General features: G+C 35.5%; 1 protein-coding gene across 8 annotated transcripts in view; it reads right to left on the bottom strand.

Moving 5' to 3' along the window:
- LOC110111830 (putative RNA-binding protein Luc7-like 2) overlaps positions 1–583 on the bottom strand; it is a 34,377-nt gene extending 33,794 nt beyond the window's left edge. For 6 of the 8 annotated variants that reach the window (XR_002304929.2, XR_002304931.2, XR_002304930.2 and 3 more), the window contains exon 1: positions 310–583. Coding sequence is in view for 3 of the 8 variants with exons in the window: in XM_028695067.1 (XP_028550900.1) it covers positions 310–456 (147 nt within the window). In the remaining 5 variants the exon portion in view is untranslated. The remainder of the gene's footprint in view (positions 1–309) is intronic. The other 2 variants (XR_002304928.2, XM_020843859.2) reach the window with 1 other exon arrangement.
- Between the last annotated feature and the right edge of the window lie 14,910 nt (positions 584–15,493).

The raw sequence follows: 15,493 nt of genomic DNA, 5'->3' as shown, positions 1-15,493 counted from the left end.
AAATAAATTCATTCCCAGGATTGCACCACTACGAAATCTTAAAAAATACAAAAATAAAAGATTATTTTCATAAAAAAAAAAAAACGAGCAAGAAAACTAGACTGAAAACCATGACTACCCATCTCCCACAGAAAATGACTTAAATCATGAAAAATGTAGTTTTAACAGAAGCAAACGAAATTAGAATACGGAAAATGAGGTTCGGAACAACAAAAACCAAAAACCCTAAGCACAATAGACATTGGCATAAGAATAAATCAGATGAATTGACGAACAGATAGAGTGCATAACTTATGATGGTATGATTACCGTCAGTTGAAAGAGGTCGTGAGGGCATAGGCCGGCGAGATAGAGCCGGCAGACCTCGCGATCAGAGTACTTACGGTCGACTTCTGTCACGTCCCCATTTCTATTGGCTCCCATGAGGACGTCAAGCTGTTTCCTGATCGCATCCATGGCTGAGAATTGAAATTTGTTATTAAAAAAAACTACCGTTAGGGTTTCGGCTTCTGGTGGGTTGGAAGACGGCCTTTCAAGGAACACGGACCCTCATGCCCTCGACGATAGTTTTCAGTTCTTAATTACTTCTTCTCCCAACCTATTATTTTCAATTGCTTTGCTCCCAAGCCCATTAGAAAACTACAAATTAGATTTCTACCCGGAAAGTGCAAACCCACATGCTAAAGTTTCATCCCCAAATACAACCAAATTTAAAATTACAATTTTATTATTTTTATTATTACATCATTAAACAATTTTCAAATATTAAATGATTTAGTCAATTTGAGAGTCCCGATGAGAAAAATCTAATGAGCTCAATATATTTTAATTAGGACAACGTGAAAGTATTTAATTGTTGAAAGAGTGCTCTATAATTAAAAGAATCGATACATATAGTCCAAATGAGTATTCCAAATTTTCTCCACATTTTTAAGGCTTGTGATTCTAAAAAATATATAAATATGTTCGTACTCTCTACATGAAAGGAAATATTGGGACTTTTGGAGCTTTGACTTGAGCTTGAGATTTAACAAAGCTCAAAAACTCTAAGAATCTCAAAGCTCTACTCGAGCACCATAGTCATCTCGTTATCTAATTGTCATTGTCATACCATATTCATTATACCCCCCCCCCCCCCCCCCCCCCCACCCCCCCCCCCCCCCCTCCTCGAACAATACAATGCATGGTCACACAAACCCAGAACAAATAAATAAAACAAACAGTCATGACTGTATTAAAAATGGAGAAATATGTATATATACCTAAACAAATCAGATCTCGAATGCTCAACTACTCAATTAGCCCTTTCACATTTCCCTGACTTGAAATAGAAGGCAGCGCCATTGTGAGCTAACATAGCTCAATAGGTCATACCCACCAATATAATTTTCCAGCAAAGCTTTTATTATGCATGTAACAGAATGCAAAGCAATTCATAAGAAATGTAATTAATTGAGCATAATATTAATTTATAGATATCTCAAATAAAAGCATGTTATTCACTTAAAGTAAATAAATGAACACTTTATATATCAGGGTATAAAAATATTAGATTTCCCTAAAGCCCTTATATTTCCCATTAAAAACAAGATGTTATGACTACTGTGTTAGTATATCAGAAAATAAACCCTTATAACTCTCAATATCTTGCACATATAAAATATTAAAAAATTAAAGTATTTATGAATCCATATGCATTCAGCACAAGAACAAAACTTTCATCACCCATCAGATCTCCTCAGAGTCATGCAACTTAAGCAGATAAACATATATATCATTGTATTATAGAAAAAATATTAATAAATCAATTTCGAGATTTCACATAATACTTTAATAGTTGGTAATAAAACTATCTACTAAGCAATTTTTTTATAATTTTAGAATATTATCAAATCACCAATGATTGTTTATAACATAGTTTTGAAGCTTTAATTGTACTACAGCCTTATTTTTTTTAACCGTAATTATTTTATAATTTGATGGAAAACCTACAATTTCCAACTTACCTTGTAAAAATGTCATAGAAAAATATCTAAATAGTAAATATTCAGAACTATTATATTTATAATATATAAAAAATTATACAATAAAAGTTTTATTATTCTAAAGTTATCTTAATTTGTCTCAATTAGAATCATAAATTAAATAAAAAAATCTCAAAATTCTTGCATTTTTTAAAACTAAGATAGGCATATTAATGTAACTTACTATAGCCGGATAATTTCATAACTTGGCCAATAATAGAAAGTGGATCGAAGTTATCCAAACTCTAGCTTTCTCTCTCAAGCCAACTGCTTTGAGTAGAGGAAATGGTTTGAGAAAAAGCAAAAACGGATATTTTAAATATAAATTTTTGACCTGGCGCTGCAACGCCCAGCGCCCAAGCTGTGCTTTATAGGGCTACCCTTATAGAAGCAATGCACTGCAATGCCACCACCAGCGCCATAGCACTATAATTATTTTGGCCAAAAACAGATAGCTCAAAGTTGTGGCGCTACAAGACCCAGTGTTGAGGAGCCCCAAGGAAAATTTTTAAAATTTTCAAATATTTCCTCACTGCTTAACCTTGGTAGAGGCTGCTACATCCCCATTTTATTTTTAGTGAAAGCATAATTATTTCTTATGAATAAATGGTTTTAAGTAAGAATGTACGTTGAAAGTCAAATCAAGTGTTTTTGCCCCCCTCTTCAAAGTGATGGTTTAAATTAGTATTTTTCATGCATTATGGGAGAACTAGCTTGCCTGTAGGACTCCAACTTTTTTTTTAAACCCGCAAAGGGGCCTACGTGTTAAAATTAAATAAACGATTACACAGTCTATAATAGGAAACTACAGCTCACTAAAGCTCGCAAGAGCACAAAATACAATGAAAAAAAACTCCTAGCCGATTGTTCCTAAATCTTACAATTACAAAAATAGCTAAACATAAACAAGGTCAGCAAGACGACAGCACCCAAAAATAAAGGAATAGCAAGAGAAAATCAATGAATCCCGTCTTCCAAACAACATAGGGGAATGAAGCAAAATGCGAGCTCAGTAGTTAGTCAAGGCTTCTAGCGTCCAAGACGTCCTGCACGGACCCTCCAGTAAAATGTAGAAAGCGACCCAACGAACAAACCTGAAAATCCACATCTACGGTTGCCACCAGCAAAAACGACTGGGACGCGAGCCCCGACCACATCATTGCTCTTAGCCTCACAATCCTCCAATCGAACAAAAAATTTGCCTTGCGTAAGAAATGGGAGACGACACCAATGAGGATTGCGCCCTAGCCTTTATTGGCGAAGGATTCTTGATGTAGAGTACTAAACTATCTTATTACTTCATGTTACATCTTTTCCTTTTTCTGTTACCATAGTACAAAGGTGAAAGGATATATATATATATATATATATATATATATATATTCTATCATTAGAGAAAGATATTATAGGGAAATTTTGTCAACTTTTTATGAAGTGATATAAGAAAATATTTTTAAAAGAAGAAAAGGAACGCATGAAAAGATGAAGATTGCATTAACTAACTTAATGTACATTAGCAGATTTGAGATTAGTTTTATATATATATATATATATAGAAACTTTGTAGATGGTATGATTTCGATTTGGCTTTGGGAAATAGATTAGTAAACATTTATGCAAATTTTTAAGTGCTAATTTAGCATGTAAATCACTTCTAAAGCGAAGTAAAGGGAGCTATTGTTAAGCATAATTGAGATGACTAAAGTGAAGTGCTTGAAAGTTGAACTAGTGAGAAGCAGGGCAGTAGAGCTTGTTCAGTAAGGCTTCGTTTGGGATGGCTTTCTAGTAAAATTTCATTCTAAAAAGTTACTTTAAGAAGCAATTAGTAAGTCGTCCCAAATGGAACCTAAGGCAACCAAACATGCTTGATAAGCTAGCAAGACAGCAGAGATTTTTTTGAATTAGAAAATTGTTTTAGAAAGCATTGAAAAGTCGTCCCAAACGAAATTTTAATTAATTATTTTGATAAATCAGAACTTATTGATACAATTCTCCTAAAATTCAATGTAGAAGAGTTCTAATGTGATTAAAGTCAAGTCATGTATTTGAAAGTTAGGTCGAGTCTTGAGATGGAAAATTAGTACTGATTTCTTAAGTCTTACAAGTTAGCTTTGATTTGCTTTTTGGTGCTTGCACTTAATTTCTTTGACTGGAATGTTTAAATGTTCGCAGCATAACATTTTGTTTTTCTCCTTTTTAAGGGATTGTTTGAATTTTAATTTTTTTTTAAGGTCTTCACCATTTCAAGAGATTATTCTGTGCGGATGCCGGGCGGGAGAACCGTCCAGTTTATGCTTAGGTACCGAACAATATTGAGTCTTGGTACTAAGCTCGACACCGAACAAGACAGATTTTTATTGGAATCTGAACTCCACACAGAATAATTTTTACTTCATTTCTAACCATCATTTTCAACTTCAAAGAGCTATCAATGTTTTTGCAGTCGTGGACTTTGAAAAAAACACTGAATATTCAAATTTACATTACAGATGCATTTTGCAAAGTCCAAAGATCAAAGCTTTACGATTAATCATACTGCTGACATCATTCTAAATAACTTGAATGAATTTTCTTTTCACGAATTTCCACGCGCGCACGAGATTCTCCAAGAACCGTAGTCAACAAGATATCCTCCTCTTTAATTTCCTCGAACCCAGGCCAGTCTTCCTTCCCACCACGTAAAACTTTCACTAATAAGTACTCTCCAGCTTCTCGTCTGATAATCAATCCTCTTCCCCAATTCCACGAAGAAAGCGTCAAGCATGAGTTGCCGAAGGTATCGAGCTCTACTTTTCGTCACTTTCGTCGTCTTCGTCATCGTCGTGGCGAGCACGCAGAATGCTACTGCCATACGAACGATGTCAGAAGAGCTTAGAGAGAGAAACAAGGATCCTTCCGTCGAGCAGAGTGTATACGAGAAGGCTAAAGAGATTATGGCTTCGTGGATGGAGAAGTTGCCGTCGGGGCCGAGCCCGGGCGGCGGTGGCGGCCACCACCGTTAATTTGAGCGGTGGCCGCGCAGCTTGGATTGCCGGCCGCTGCTAGAGTTATTACATGACATGTCTATATAATATATAGTTAAAAAAAAAAAAACAGATTGTGCAAACGCGCGTTAATTGAGCTAAATAGCCTTAATTACTTTTGGTGATTAAATACATTTTCCATTCATTTATTTGTAACTTTTTTGTTGTAAATTTCATCAGAATAAAAGGTGTATTTGTTTGCAATGATAAATTAGTATTAATATATAGTCCATTATCCTTGCAAGAAGCTTCAAACTGCTTTGTTGTTTTTTTAACTGTGAGAAGAGTAATCGACAAACCTTCTTATATCTATTTTGGTTGAGAGATCGCCTTTGCAATTAATAAGGCTTTATCTATTATTTGACCATATAATTTATTTACTCTATCTTCTTTATTTGAGTTAAGTTTTGCTGAGATGAGGATGCTCGTGTGGATGAGTGTATTTATTCTTAGAGATAGAATACGAAATGAGTATATCAATGAAAAGATTTGTATAGCTACAGCGACATATAAAATTAAAGAGAGTCGCCTTAGATGTAAAATGGTAGCGCTGCCATGACCATGTTAGGAGAGTAGATTTATTAGATTTGGCATATGTTTAGAAAGTTAGAGGTAGACTTAAAAAAAAAAAAACTTTGTTAGAAAATATTGGAAATAAAAAATTTTTTTAGGAGAATTTGACTCTTAGCATGACACTTATATAGAAAAAAGATTAATGGAGTCGTCCCCACATAATGGGATAAAGACTTGATATTATTGTTGCTGTTGTTATTGTACGTATCTTCAGTATTTGAGAAATCGATATGTCCTGATGCCCCTATTGTTGCATTAACAAATTAATATTTTCATTATTAGAAAAAATTATTTTGTGTGGATGCCGAACGTCGTCTAGAGACCAATCAAAATACGCCACGTCACCTTTGCTCGGTGTCGCGAGCTCGGTGCTGCTCGGTACCACTCGGTACAGTGATATCTGAACGTAGATCGAGCTGCATCCGATGTCCGCACAAAATAATTTGAGCATGGATGTTGAAACATTCTTTAACTTAATGACCATGCTTTCTTTGACTCTTAATGGCCATGCCTCAATAAAAAAATTGAAAATATTATTTTAATAGAAACAAATAATATAGACTGATTAATTCAATGCACGTGAGCGAAGACTTTGAGGAAAAAAAAGCAGCAGCCGGATCTGGTCAGGATTTGGTAATTCTAATTAGAACTTGATCAGCAAGTTTAGAAAAGGCATTTAACTCATTAAAAAAAATTAAGGTGTATATTACAAAATAGAGGAAAGAGAATTAAACACCAATAATTAATATTTTTTAAATAAAAAAGGGTAAAATGACAGGTTGAATAGTATCATAGTTAAGATTAATTAGACCATGGAATTCTTTAACGATAAAAAATACCAAGGACTGTAAGTCTGGTCGTCTTTTTGAATCTCAGAGATAGACTTTACGCATGCATTGAAAGACTTTCTCACACAACTCTCCTTGGCCTATTGGTTGAGAGCTTAAGCTTCCAACTAAGAGGTCCAAGGTTCGAGTCTTTGTGTATGTGTTGTGTGTGTGAGTTTGCCTTAAATGGCCTAAATGTCCCAAAAAAAAAAAAAAAAGACTTTCTCAAGCATTACAAAATTGCATTTATTATTATTATTATTTTTATGTCTTATTTGTTTTCAAAGAATTAATTGACTGATAAATGAAAATGAATATGAAAAAAAAAAAAAATGAATTAAATTTCCTTTTTGAATCAAATTATTAATTAGTTCAGGAAATTTGGTTGGCTGAAATAATTTATTTATTTGCATGGCTGATAAAATTGAGCTAATTTTGTTTCTTATGAGCCAAAATAATAATACAATTATTGCGGCCTAGAATATACGTGGCGTTAGAGTAAGAATTTTATGTCTTAGTGTTTTACGAATATCCAGCACACAAACATATAATATAAGATTTTTTATGTGGAAAAACTTAGAAAGGGGAAAAACCATGGGACCCGTCGAGTTTAAATGCTTTCACTAGTGTTTGAGTATATTATAGTGGACTAGATCTTCCTTGGGGACGATTAGATTATAATAACCAACCGTCTGGTTGAAACATAGTGACAAACATGAGTAAAGTGGAACTCCGACGTCAGTTGGTGGTTCGGTAAAATTTCGGTCGTTAGTTGGTAGTCCGACAGAACTCTGGCGTCAGTCGGTGGTCCGGCGAAACTCCAGCGTCAGTCGGTAGTCCGGTAGAACTCCGACGTTAGTTGTTGGTATGACGGAACTCCGGCGTCAGTCGAGGGTCTGGTAGAACTCCGACGTCAATTGATGGTCCGGTAGAAGTCCAGCGTTAGGCGGTGATCTGACAGAATTCTAGGTGTTAGTTGGTGTTTTGGCAGAAGTTTGGGCGTTAGGTGGTGGTCTAACAGAAGTCCGACGTCATGCGGTATATCAGCAGAAGTCCGGCGTCAGGCGGTGGTCCGGGAGAAGTTCGTTGTCAGGTGGTGGTTTGGTAAAAGTTAGGTGTCAACGGGTGGTCTGGTAGAAGTCAGGGCGGTGGTCGAAGAGGAGCTAGGTGGTAAAAGCAATCTCCGATCTCTCACTTGTTTCCTTGCTTGGGGTCCCTTTCCATGATAAGTGAATGTTCTATTTATAGATTTCTGATAGTGGTATGGCCAATAAATAGAGGGAATATCAAGGGCAAATTAGGAGTGGTTTGAATAGGCAGTCGTTGTTGATTTCATTGACCGTGGATCATTTACTAGACATTTGAATGTCTTGGTGATATCAGAATTCAGTGATCTTAGTCTCATTGGATTCATCTCGTCGAGCTGCTTGATTTGACCATAAGCATGTTACGTTTGAAAACCGTTTGGTAATCAAAATTGTAGTTTGAACCTTCCGATAGTGCTCTGGGTCTTTGATTTGGACCTATTTGGGCTCAGATCGAGTCGAATTTGGTATCGTTGGGTTTGTATTTTCGAGACGTTTAGTTTGATTGTAAGTTTGCTAAAATTGGAGTTCATATGATCCCAATTTTAATTTCAAATTATTCTAACTTGATTTTGCCTCGAGATTTGTGTCCAATCAAGATAATTTTTTGATGACATATCAACAATAAATTATATCATCATATTTCTCTTGGACATGATCAAGAATTAACCGTCAATAATTAAAAACATATTTATTCACTTTCTTAGATATATCTATTTTATTTGTTTGTTAAATTTAAATGAAACACCATAAAAAATAAGCAAAACTTAAAATAAGATATAAATAATATATGCATTAATTCCATGCAATTCCTTCAAATAAAAAAATACTTAATATTTACATTAGAAATACTTAGAAAAAATAATATTTGGAAGTCTTCATTACTGTCATTTTCACCTTCATATATACACAATTGTTTTGTTCTGTTTTGTTTCGCTTTTTTAGTCATGGCTATTATTTAAATACCTTTCTTGGCGACCAAGCACTTGTGCTGTCAAATGAAGGACTTGGTAAAGAGAATTAATTAAGGCTACGGCTACCCAACCTAATATTTAAGTTAATAAAGCATGCAGGAAATTAGCCTTTGCAAGAGTAATTAATACATGCTTTAGTATCTAACCCTGTGTACTTATGTAAAGTTTCTATAAATAAGCTCTTAAAAAAAAAATATTTAAGTAATATGTGAATCCAAAATCTCTTGAGTGGCAATCAACAGAGCAAATTGAGTTGCATTAATTAGTTTTTATCAGTTATTTTAAAGTTATATCTTTTGTTTTTGAACTTTGAAATAAATCTCTCTCCACATTTATTATATTCTTATGAAATGCAAAGTTTTCAACTATTTATTGCCCTTCTCATTTTAATTAGTGACAAATTTCTTATCATTCTTCACCGACAACTTATAGAAAGTAGAAATGAGAAGAAAAATGAACATAAATGAAAATTCTCAAATCAAGACTAAAATTTTACTAAGTTCTATTTTTGAAATGTGAACGAAGCCGGTAAAATCTTAGACTTTTTGTGGTAAGCATAGCACATGCAAGTAGAACGGAAAAAAAAAAGGCTTCAAAATGGCTAAACATGGCTGATTGACTTAAGTGCATGCAATAAACATTTTGGTGAAATTGGAAAAAAAGGGTTTGGTGAACATAGAAAATGTGATTAGGTGTTTGAAAACTCAACTAAAATTATATTTATCCTACACGTGTATAGTCGATATTTTGGTTTTAACAAATATATATATATATATATATATAGTGTCACTAAAAATCATCTTGATCTAGTATAAATCTTGAGGCATATTCAAGTTATCGTCTTTCATATTTAATTTCAAGACCATATGAACTCCAATTTCATTGAACTAATAGTCAAATTGAACGTCCCAATAAGATGAACCTACCAACTCTAAAATTGGCCCAATCTGAGCCCAGTTGGGCTCAAATCAAGGGCTTAAAGCATATTAGGAAGCTTTAGATATTTAATTGAATGACCAAATGATATATATTAAAAAAATAGCATGCTTATAATTGAATCGAGGGGCTCAACGAGATGAATCCAACGCGCCTAAGATCATTTAATTGTAGCATCATTAAGGCAATTAAATGTTGAATGAATGCTCTATATATGATTGAGGGAATCAATACAAGTCATGAAATGGAGCACTTCAAAAATTGTCTTGGATCTTTTTCATATTTACGAAGCATGCCACTTTAAAAATCAATAAATAAATGCCCACTCTCTCCATGAGGGGGGCTTTTTGGGAGGCTTGAACTTTTGGAGACTTAGACCTCGGGCTAGAGACTCAAGATAGCTCTGAGTTTGAAGAATTCCAGAGCCACACCCCAGAACCACCACTGGCAAACCCTCGCCACCAAGTTGTCGCTATTGGACCTCTACCCAACAATCGTCTTAGTAAGATGAATCCAACAACTCCAAATTTGTTCAAATTGAGCGTTTCAATGAAATGAATCTAACAAGCCCAATATCACTTAATTCTTACATTACTAAGGCAATTAAAAGATGAATGAATGATCTGTGATCGAGCGAATCAATATGAGTGATCCGATGGAGCACTCCAAAATTACTTTGAATCTTCTTCATATTTATGGAGCATGTCTTTCTCAAAATATATAAGTAAATCATCACTCTATACATAAAGGGGACTTATTTGGGGGTTTGGATTTTTGGAAGGCTTAGACTTTGGGCTGAAAGCTTAGGAGAGCTTTGAGGCTTGAAGCATCCTAGAGCTCTGCCACATCAACATCATCGACGCAAACACTCATCAATATGCCCCACTGTTGTACATATAATCAAACATCATCTCTAGACCTACATTTGGCATCCATCACTAGGCCTTTGTCAAATCTTCGTTGCTCGCAGACTACGGTCCCTCCTACCTCTGTTACTCACAGACTACAGCCCCCCCGAACCTCCATCGCCTTCCAACTACAACCACTATGGCCATCATCGCTTGTTGACTACATTCCCTTTGACCATCGTCGCCCGCCTACTAAACTCCTTCCGACCTCTATCACTCACCAACTCCGATCACCATCACCTGCCAAATATGATCACATAGGTGCTGCGACCTCCATCGCCCGTATTACTGCGGTTCCATCCGACCTCCATCACCCTTCGACCTCCGGCGCTAGCCAACTTTAGTCTTCTGTCATTTCGTCGCCCATTGATTATGTCTGTTATGAACCTCCGTCACCCCAACAATAGTCACTCGACATCATCGCCCAACTTTGATTTCATTTTGATCTTTCTATCACTGTCGACTATACGGCCCCTCGACCTTTGTTCCCAAATGCAATTCTACCAACCCAAATAAACACGCCAAACACTCTCTAGAGAACACCTCTCTTGATATATGGTTCTTCCAAGCCCCAACCATATAAAATGCTTTATACAATGTATTTTTTTATATTAAGTTAATGCTTCCCATGGGAAGGTATCATTTATATTAACAATAAATAGTGTAGAATTCATTCAAACTTGCAAGTCCTTTTTAATTATTTTTTCTCTTTTAAGGGTTCCAAATAAAATTCGTACCTCTTTGACTCCTCTCTCTCTCTCTCTCACATAATGCGTATTCAGAATTTTCGTACATAAACTAGGACGCTAAACTCTATATTCTCTCTACCAACATCTAATATTCCACTATCGCAAAAAACTATTATATATCTTCAATCTTGAATTTAATTCAATTTATTTATTATGCTTGTGATCCAAAATTCACTTGTATAAAAAATTTATCTCTTAATCATATACATTATTATGGCAATTCCAAACAATATTTGTTCTTTAAGTTCATATTATTTTAAAAATAATAATTATTGTAACTAGTCAAAATAATATTTTACTCCTATTTTTAACCAAATAAATTGATTTTCGACTCATTTTCCAACCAATCTTGCTTGAGACGAGAACCGCCCACGATGCCATACACAATACTCATTCACATTTCCACCACCTATCAAACCTTATGACGATGGGAACCGACTCATTCTTAACAACCCTAAATGACTTTGCCTCTTACACGGACTTCAACGCACAGCCCTTGCAAGAACAGCAGTCAACAAAACCATCTCTCCATTTCATGAACCCTCCCTCCATTTTTTCCACCGGCTATAAATACTCCACAAAGGAAGTTAATTTAATCCGGCCACTTTCGAAAATCAATCGGCAGCTCCCATCAGCCTATTGATTCAGAAGCTCTCGAACTCCATTTGTTCTCGTTCATTTTCATCTTCTTCCTGATCATTATGTAGCAAGCATGCAGAGTGTCGTCACCGCTCTCGCGACGCTGGCGGAGAGCTTCGGCGGCGACACGGAGGAAAAATGTCGGCGAAATTGGCGTCATATGAGAAAGGCAAAGAGGCATGACTTTGTGGGATTGGACGAGGCTCCCACGGGCGAGCCCGTCGGGCGGCGGCATTAGCTTCAGAGTTGGAGTGATTGCATGAATTTAAATAGAAGATCGAAAAGGGTTGCAAATGATACAAGACCCTTTAATTTATTTGCTAATTAACTTAATTAAGCTACAGACAGCAGAATTAATTTATTGTCTTGCTAGGATGACGATTTCTCTTTCCATTCATTTTTGTAATTTTTCTTGTTTCTTGAGGAATAAAAGTAGTATTGTTGATTATGTACAATTCGCATGCGTATATTATTTGAATGTGAAAGACATATAGACAGTACGGATTGATGAGAGAGACATATTCAAGTAATATGAGGACTGTGGAGAAATTGCAGAACAAAAAACTAAGAAATTTGATTTAGCTGAATTTTTTTTTTCTCTTTTACAGACGTTAAAACACGTACAAGACCTGCTCGCCATTTTTAAAAGAAAAATGAAACAAATTTAACTTTTAAGATCACATCATTCACTACAACTGATTTTAGTTTTAATAGAATACATAATTAATAAATAATTTTTGCAGTAATTAACGCAAACACATCCTCTTTATCGCAAAATTCTATTACCAAGGTTTTGTCAAAATCTTTCAAATTTTTTAAAATTCGAGAGCTGTGGAATCCATCAACAACTTGATCTTTCAGTTTAGACAATAAATTGATTTGTAATTAGTTCCTTTTTACACAACTTTTCTTACAAAATAGATGTCGAAGTTCTTTTATATATGCTTCAATCTACATGAAATATTCAGACATATGTTCAAGATATTATGGATTTTTTTTATCACAAAATATGTTTGTTGTATTTAATTGTGGCTCTGTTGAAAATCTTCTAATTATTCTTTCTCATACAAGTTGTTTTGACATGATGTTGATTGAAGCTGCCAATAAATTCATCTTATGAGGGATGGACGCTGCTATTATTTGCGTCTTTGTGCTCAAAGAGATATTTGCTAGAGCCAATTTTTGAATATAAATCCATCTTTATGCTCTTCCTATCTTCTTGAATCACATTAATAATCATAAAAACCGTAACAAAATTAAGTTAGAAGTCAATTTTGTACAATCCCATTAAATTGGTTATATTTTCTCTCGAATTGTAGCGAAGATTTCGTTTTGATGCTCTAAGAATGTTGCTCAGAAAGCGATTGTGCAGTGAACCTTTGAAATAAATTGTTTGATGTACATAATTATGCAGATCTAGTATGTGTCAAATACATAAGATTCACCCACAATACCTCGGAAATACTTCTCACTTTACTTTTAGTTGTAAACCAATACGATATTAATAGAAACAACTTTTCATTTGGACAAAATTAATGAGGGCTGAAAAGTCTTGCAAGCCAGGCATATTATCTTCTTTATTTAATTTTCAATGCATGTCTTTTTGAGATATAAAAATTTCATAATCTGCTTGAATAATGTATTAGCCCAAAAAATAAACAGCACCCATATTCAATCTATCAAATTCTCTTTATCATATTACACTACTAAAAAGTTAATGTTTTCGCAGCAATTTTATAGCCAGCGGTTTTAAAACCGCCATTGTAATAGTTTTGACTGCGGTTATTAACCGCACTTAAAATTCAACCATTATTTTCATAATATTATTATAGCAGGGTTATTGAAAGCGATTTTGAAACCGACTGGCTGGACCGCAGCTCATAAAATAATTTCCTCCTCCCAGTACCCTAGCCGACTCATTCTATCTACCGCAATCTACTCCTTTGTTGCCCTAGCCGACTATTCTCATACCAGCGACTTCCTCTTCCTTCGACGTCATCCACGCCGAATACTACCTTCAAATATGTTCCGATCCATCCCGTCCCGAAAGCCTTAATATGCACTCGATTCGTCGACTTCATCTTACTTTTTAACGATTCTCAAAAAAATCGTAGTATGTATGATCACTATTGGGAGGAAGGGCTTAAGGCCGGTGTTTCTTCGCCGGCGGCCGCGACTTTCTTCACTAGAGGCGATGGGTCCTACCATTGTTTAGTTTAATTCGAGGAACGCTCGATGATATCTTCTCTGAGTTATTTGGATTCTCGAGGTCCTATTGGGGGCCATGGGTGGGGGAATGGAATGAGAGGGGCATGAGATTTCGAACTTGATGTTTGGAGATGATCTTTTGGATCGACGTTTTGGTTGGTAGTGTGACCTCATTTTTGTATTGAGTCATTTTGGACTACTCTGACCTTAGATCAATTTAGTTAATTCGAATCCAGGATTCCTCATAGAATCTAGACCTTAGGATCTACCTTAGGATTCTTTAAAGCTTTAGAACTTTTAGGATTTACCTAGATCCTAGGTCCAATCAAGGTAAATCCAAGGCCAAAGGTTTTATCCTAAAGCCTTTTTCATTTGAATATTTGAATATTTGGAACCTAGTCCAATATGACCTCCGATTCAGAGTTCTGTCAGTGCACACTGATGGTAATGTCTCTAGAGGTAACCCTCAAAATTTGAGCCCATTCTGAAGGTCTCATAACCCAGAAACTTAATTAAATAATCCAAAGTTGGTAATACCTTCAAATATTTACAAGCCTATGCACTGGACCTGTCACTTTTGAAATTCTGACTCTAAGCCTTCACAAAGCCTCTAGTCACTTCCAGAACCTTTAATCTTTGATATGATGAACTTTAAACTGTTATTTTCCGGACCCACTTTGAACTCCCAGTGACCAGGGGTCAAAATTGACCTAAAAAATACCCCTGTGGGGTTTCAAACGGTGATGTTCAATCCAAATGAACTCCCAAACTTGAGTGCAATCACTTGCAACAAATTTCAAAATGTCATTTCAACTCTGTTGGACCATTTCCCAACCCCCTGGGTCAGCCTTGGTGACCAAGTCAACAGTTTTGACCCAATAGGCCCTTTAAGGTTCAAACAGGTGTTCATTTGAACCAATGATCCTCCCTAGACCTGAGACACATCCAATAGACTCGAAATGTTATGTATTGAATTGATTAACCTGTTTTTCAAACCCTGGGATTCCCAACCTAGTTTGACCAAGTCAACCAGATTGACTCGAGGCCTTAGGGCCTCATTATAGGTTCATTTGATCAAATTGATCTATTGAATTTGATTCTACATCCAACCACTTCAAAACCCAGTTTCCATTTGATGCATGGATATTTTTAAAACACTTTTGAGTCGAACCTTGGCCCATTTATACAAACCAAGTCATTTTTGACTTGGTCAATTGGATTCAAACCCCTTAGATATGATCTCAAACTCTCATTGCTTGGTTTAACCTTTATTTCCATCAATGAGTGGTGCCACCTTGCCTGCCACCTCAGCACCCCTGGACCATTGACTGGTCAACAGTCAAATGGGTAGTCAAATTTGACATTTTTAAAAGGCTAAATTAACCCCTTAAGCTAATACACATTTAATTTAACCCCCAGCCATTAAACCAGTCACTAGAGCTTCCTAGATTAATCTTAACGCCTTGAATCTCAGATCAAACAGTCCCCATCCCTCCATGTGTCCAAGTGACGACTAAAAAGCCACATGGGTCCTTGCACCCGTCCTG

This window comes from Dendrobium catenatum, unplaced genomic scaffold, assembly GCF_001605985.2.
Source record: "Dendrobium catenatum unplaced genomic scaffold, ASM160598v2 fragScaff_scaffold_621, whole genome shotgun sequence".
Taxonomy (NCBI): Eukaryota; Viridiplantae; Streptophyta; class Magnoliopsida; order Asparagales; family Orchidaceae; genus Dendrobium; species Dendrobium catenatum.
This window is presented reverse-complemented; position numbering and strand designations above follow the sequence as displayed.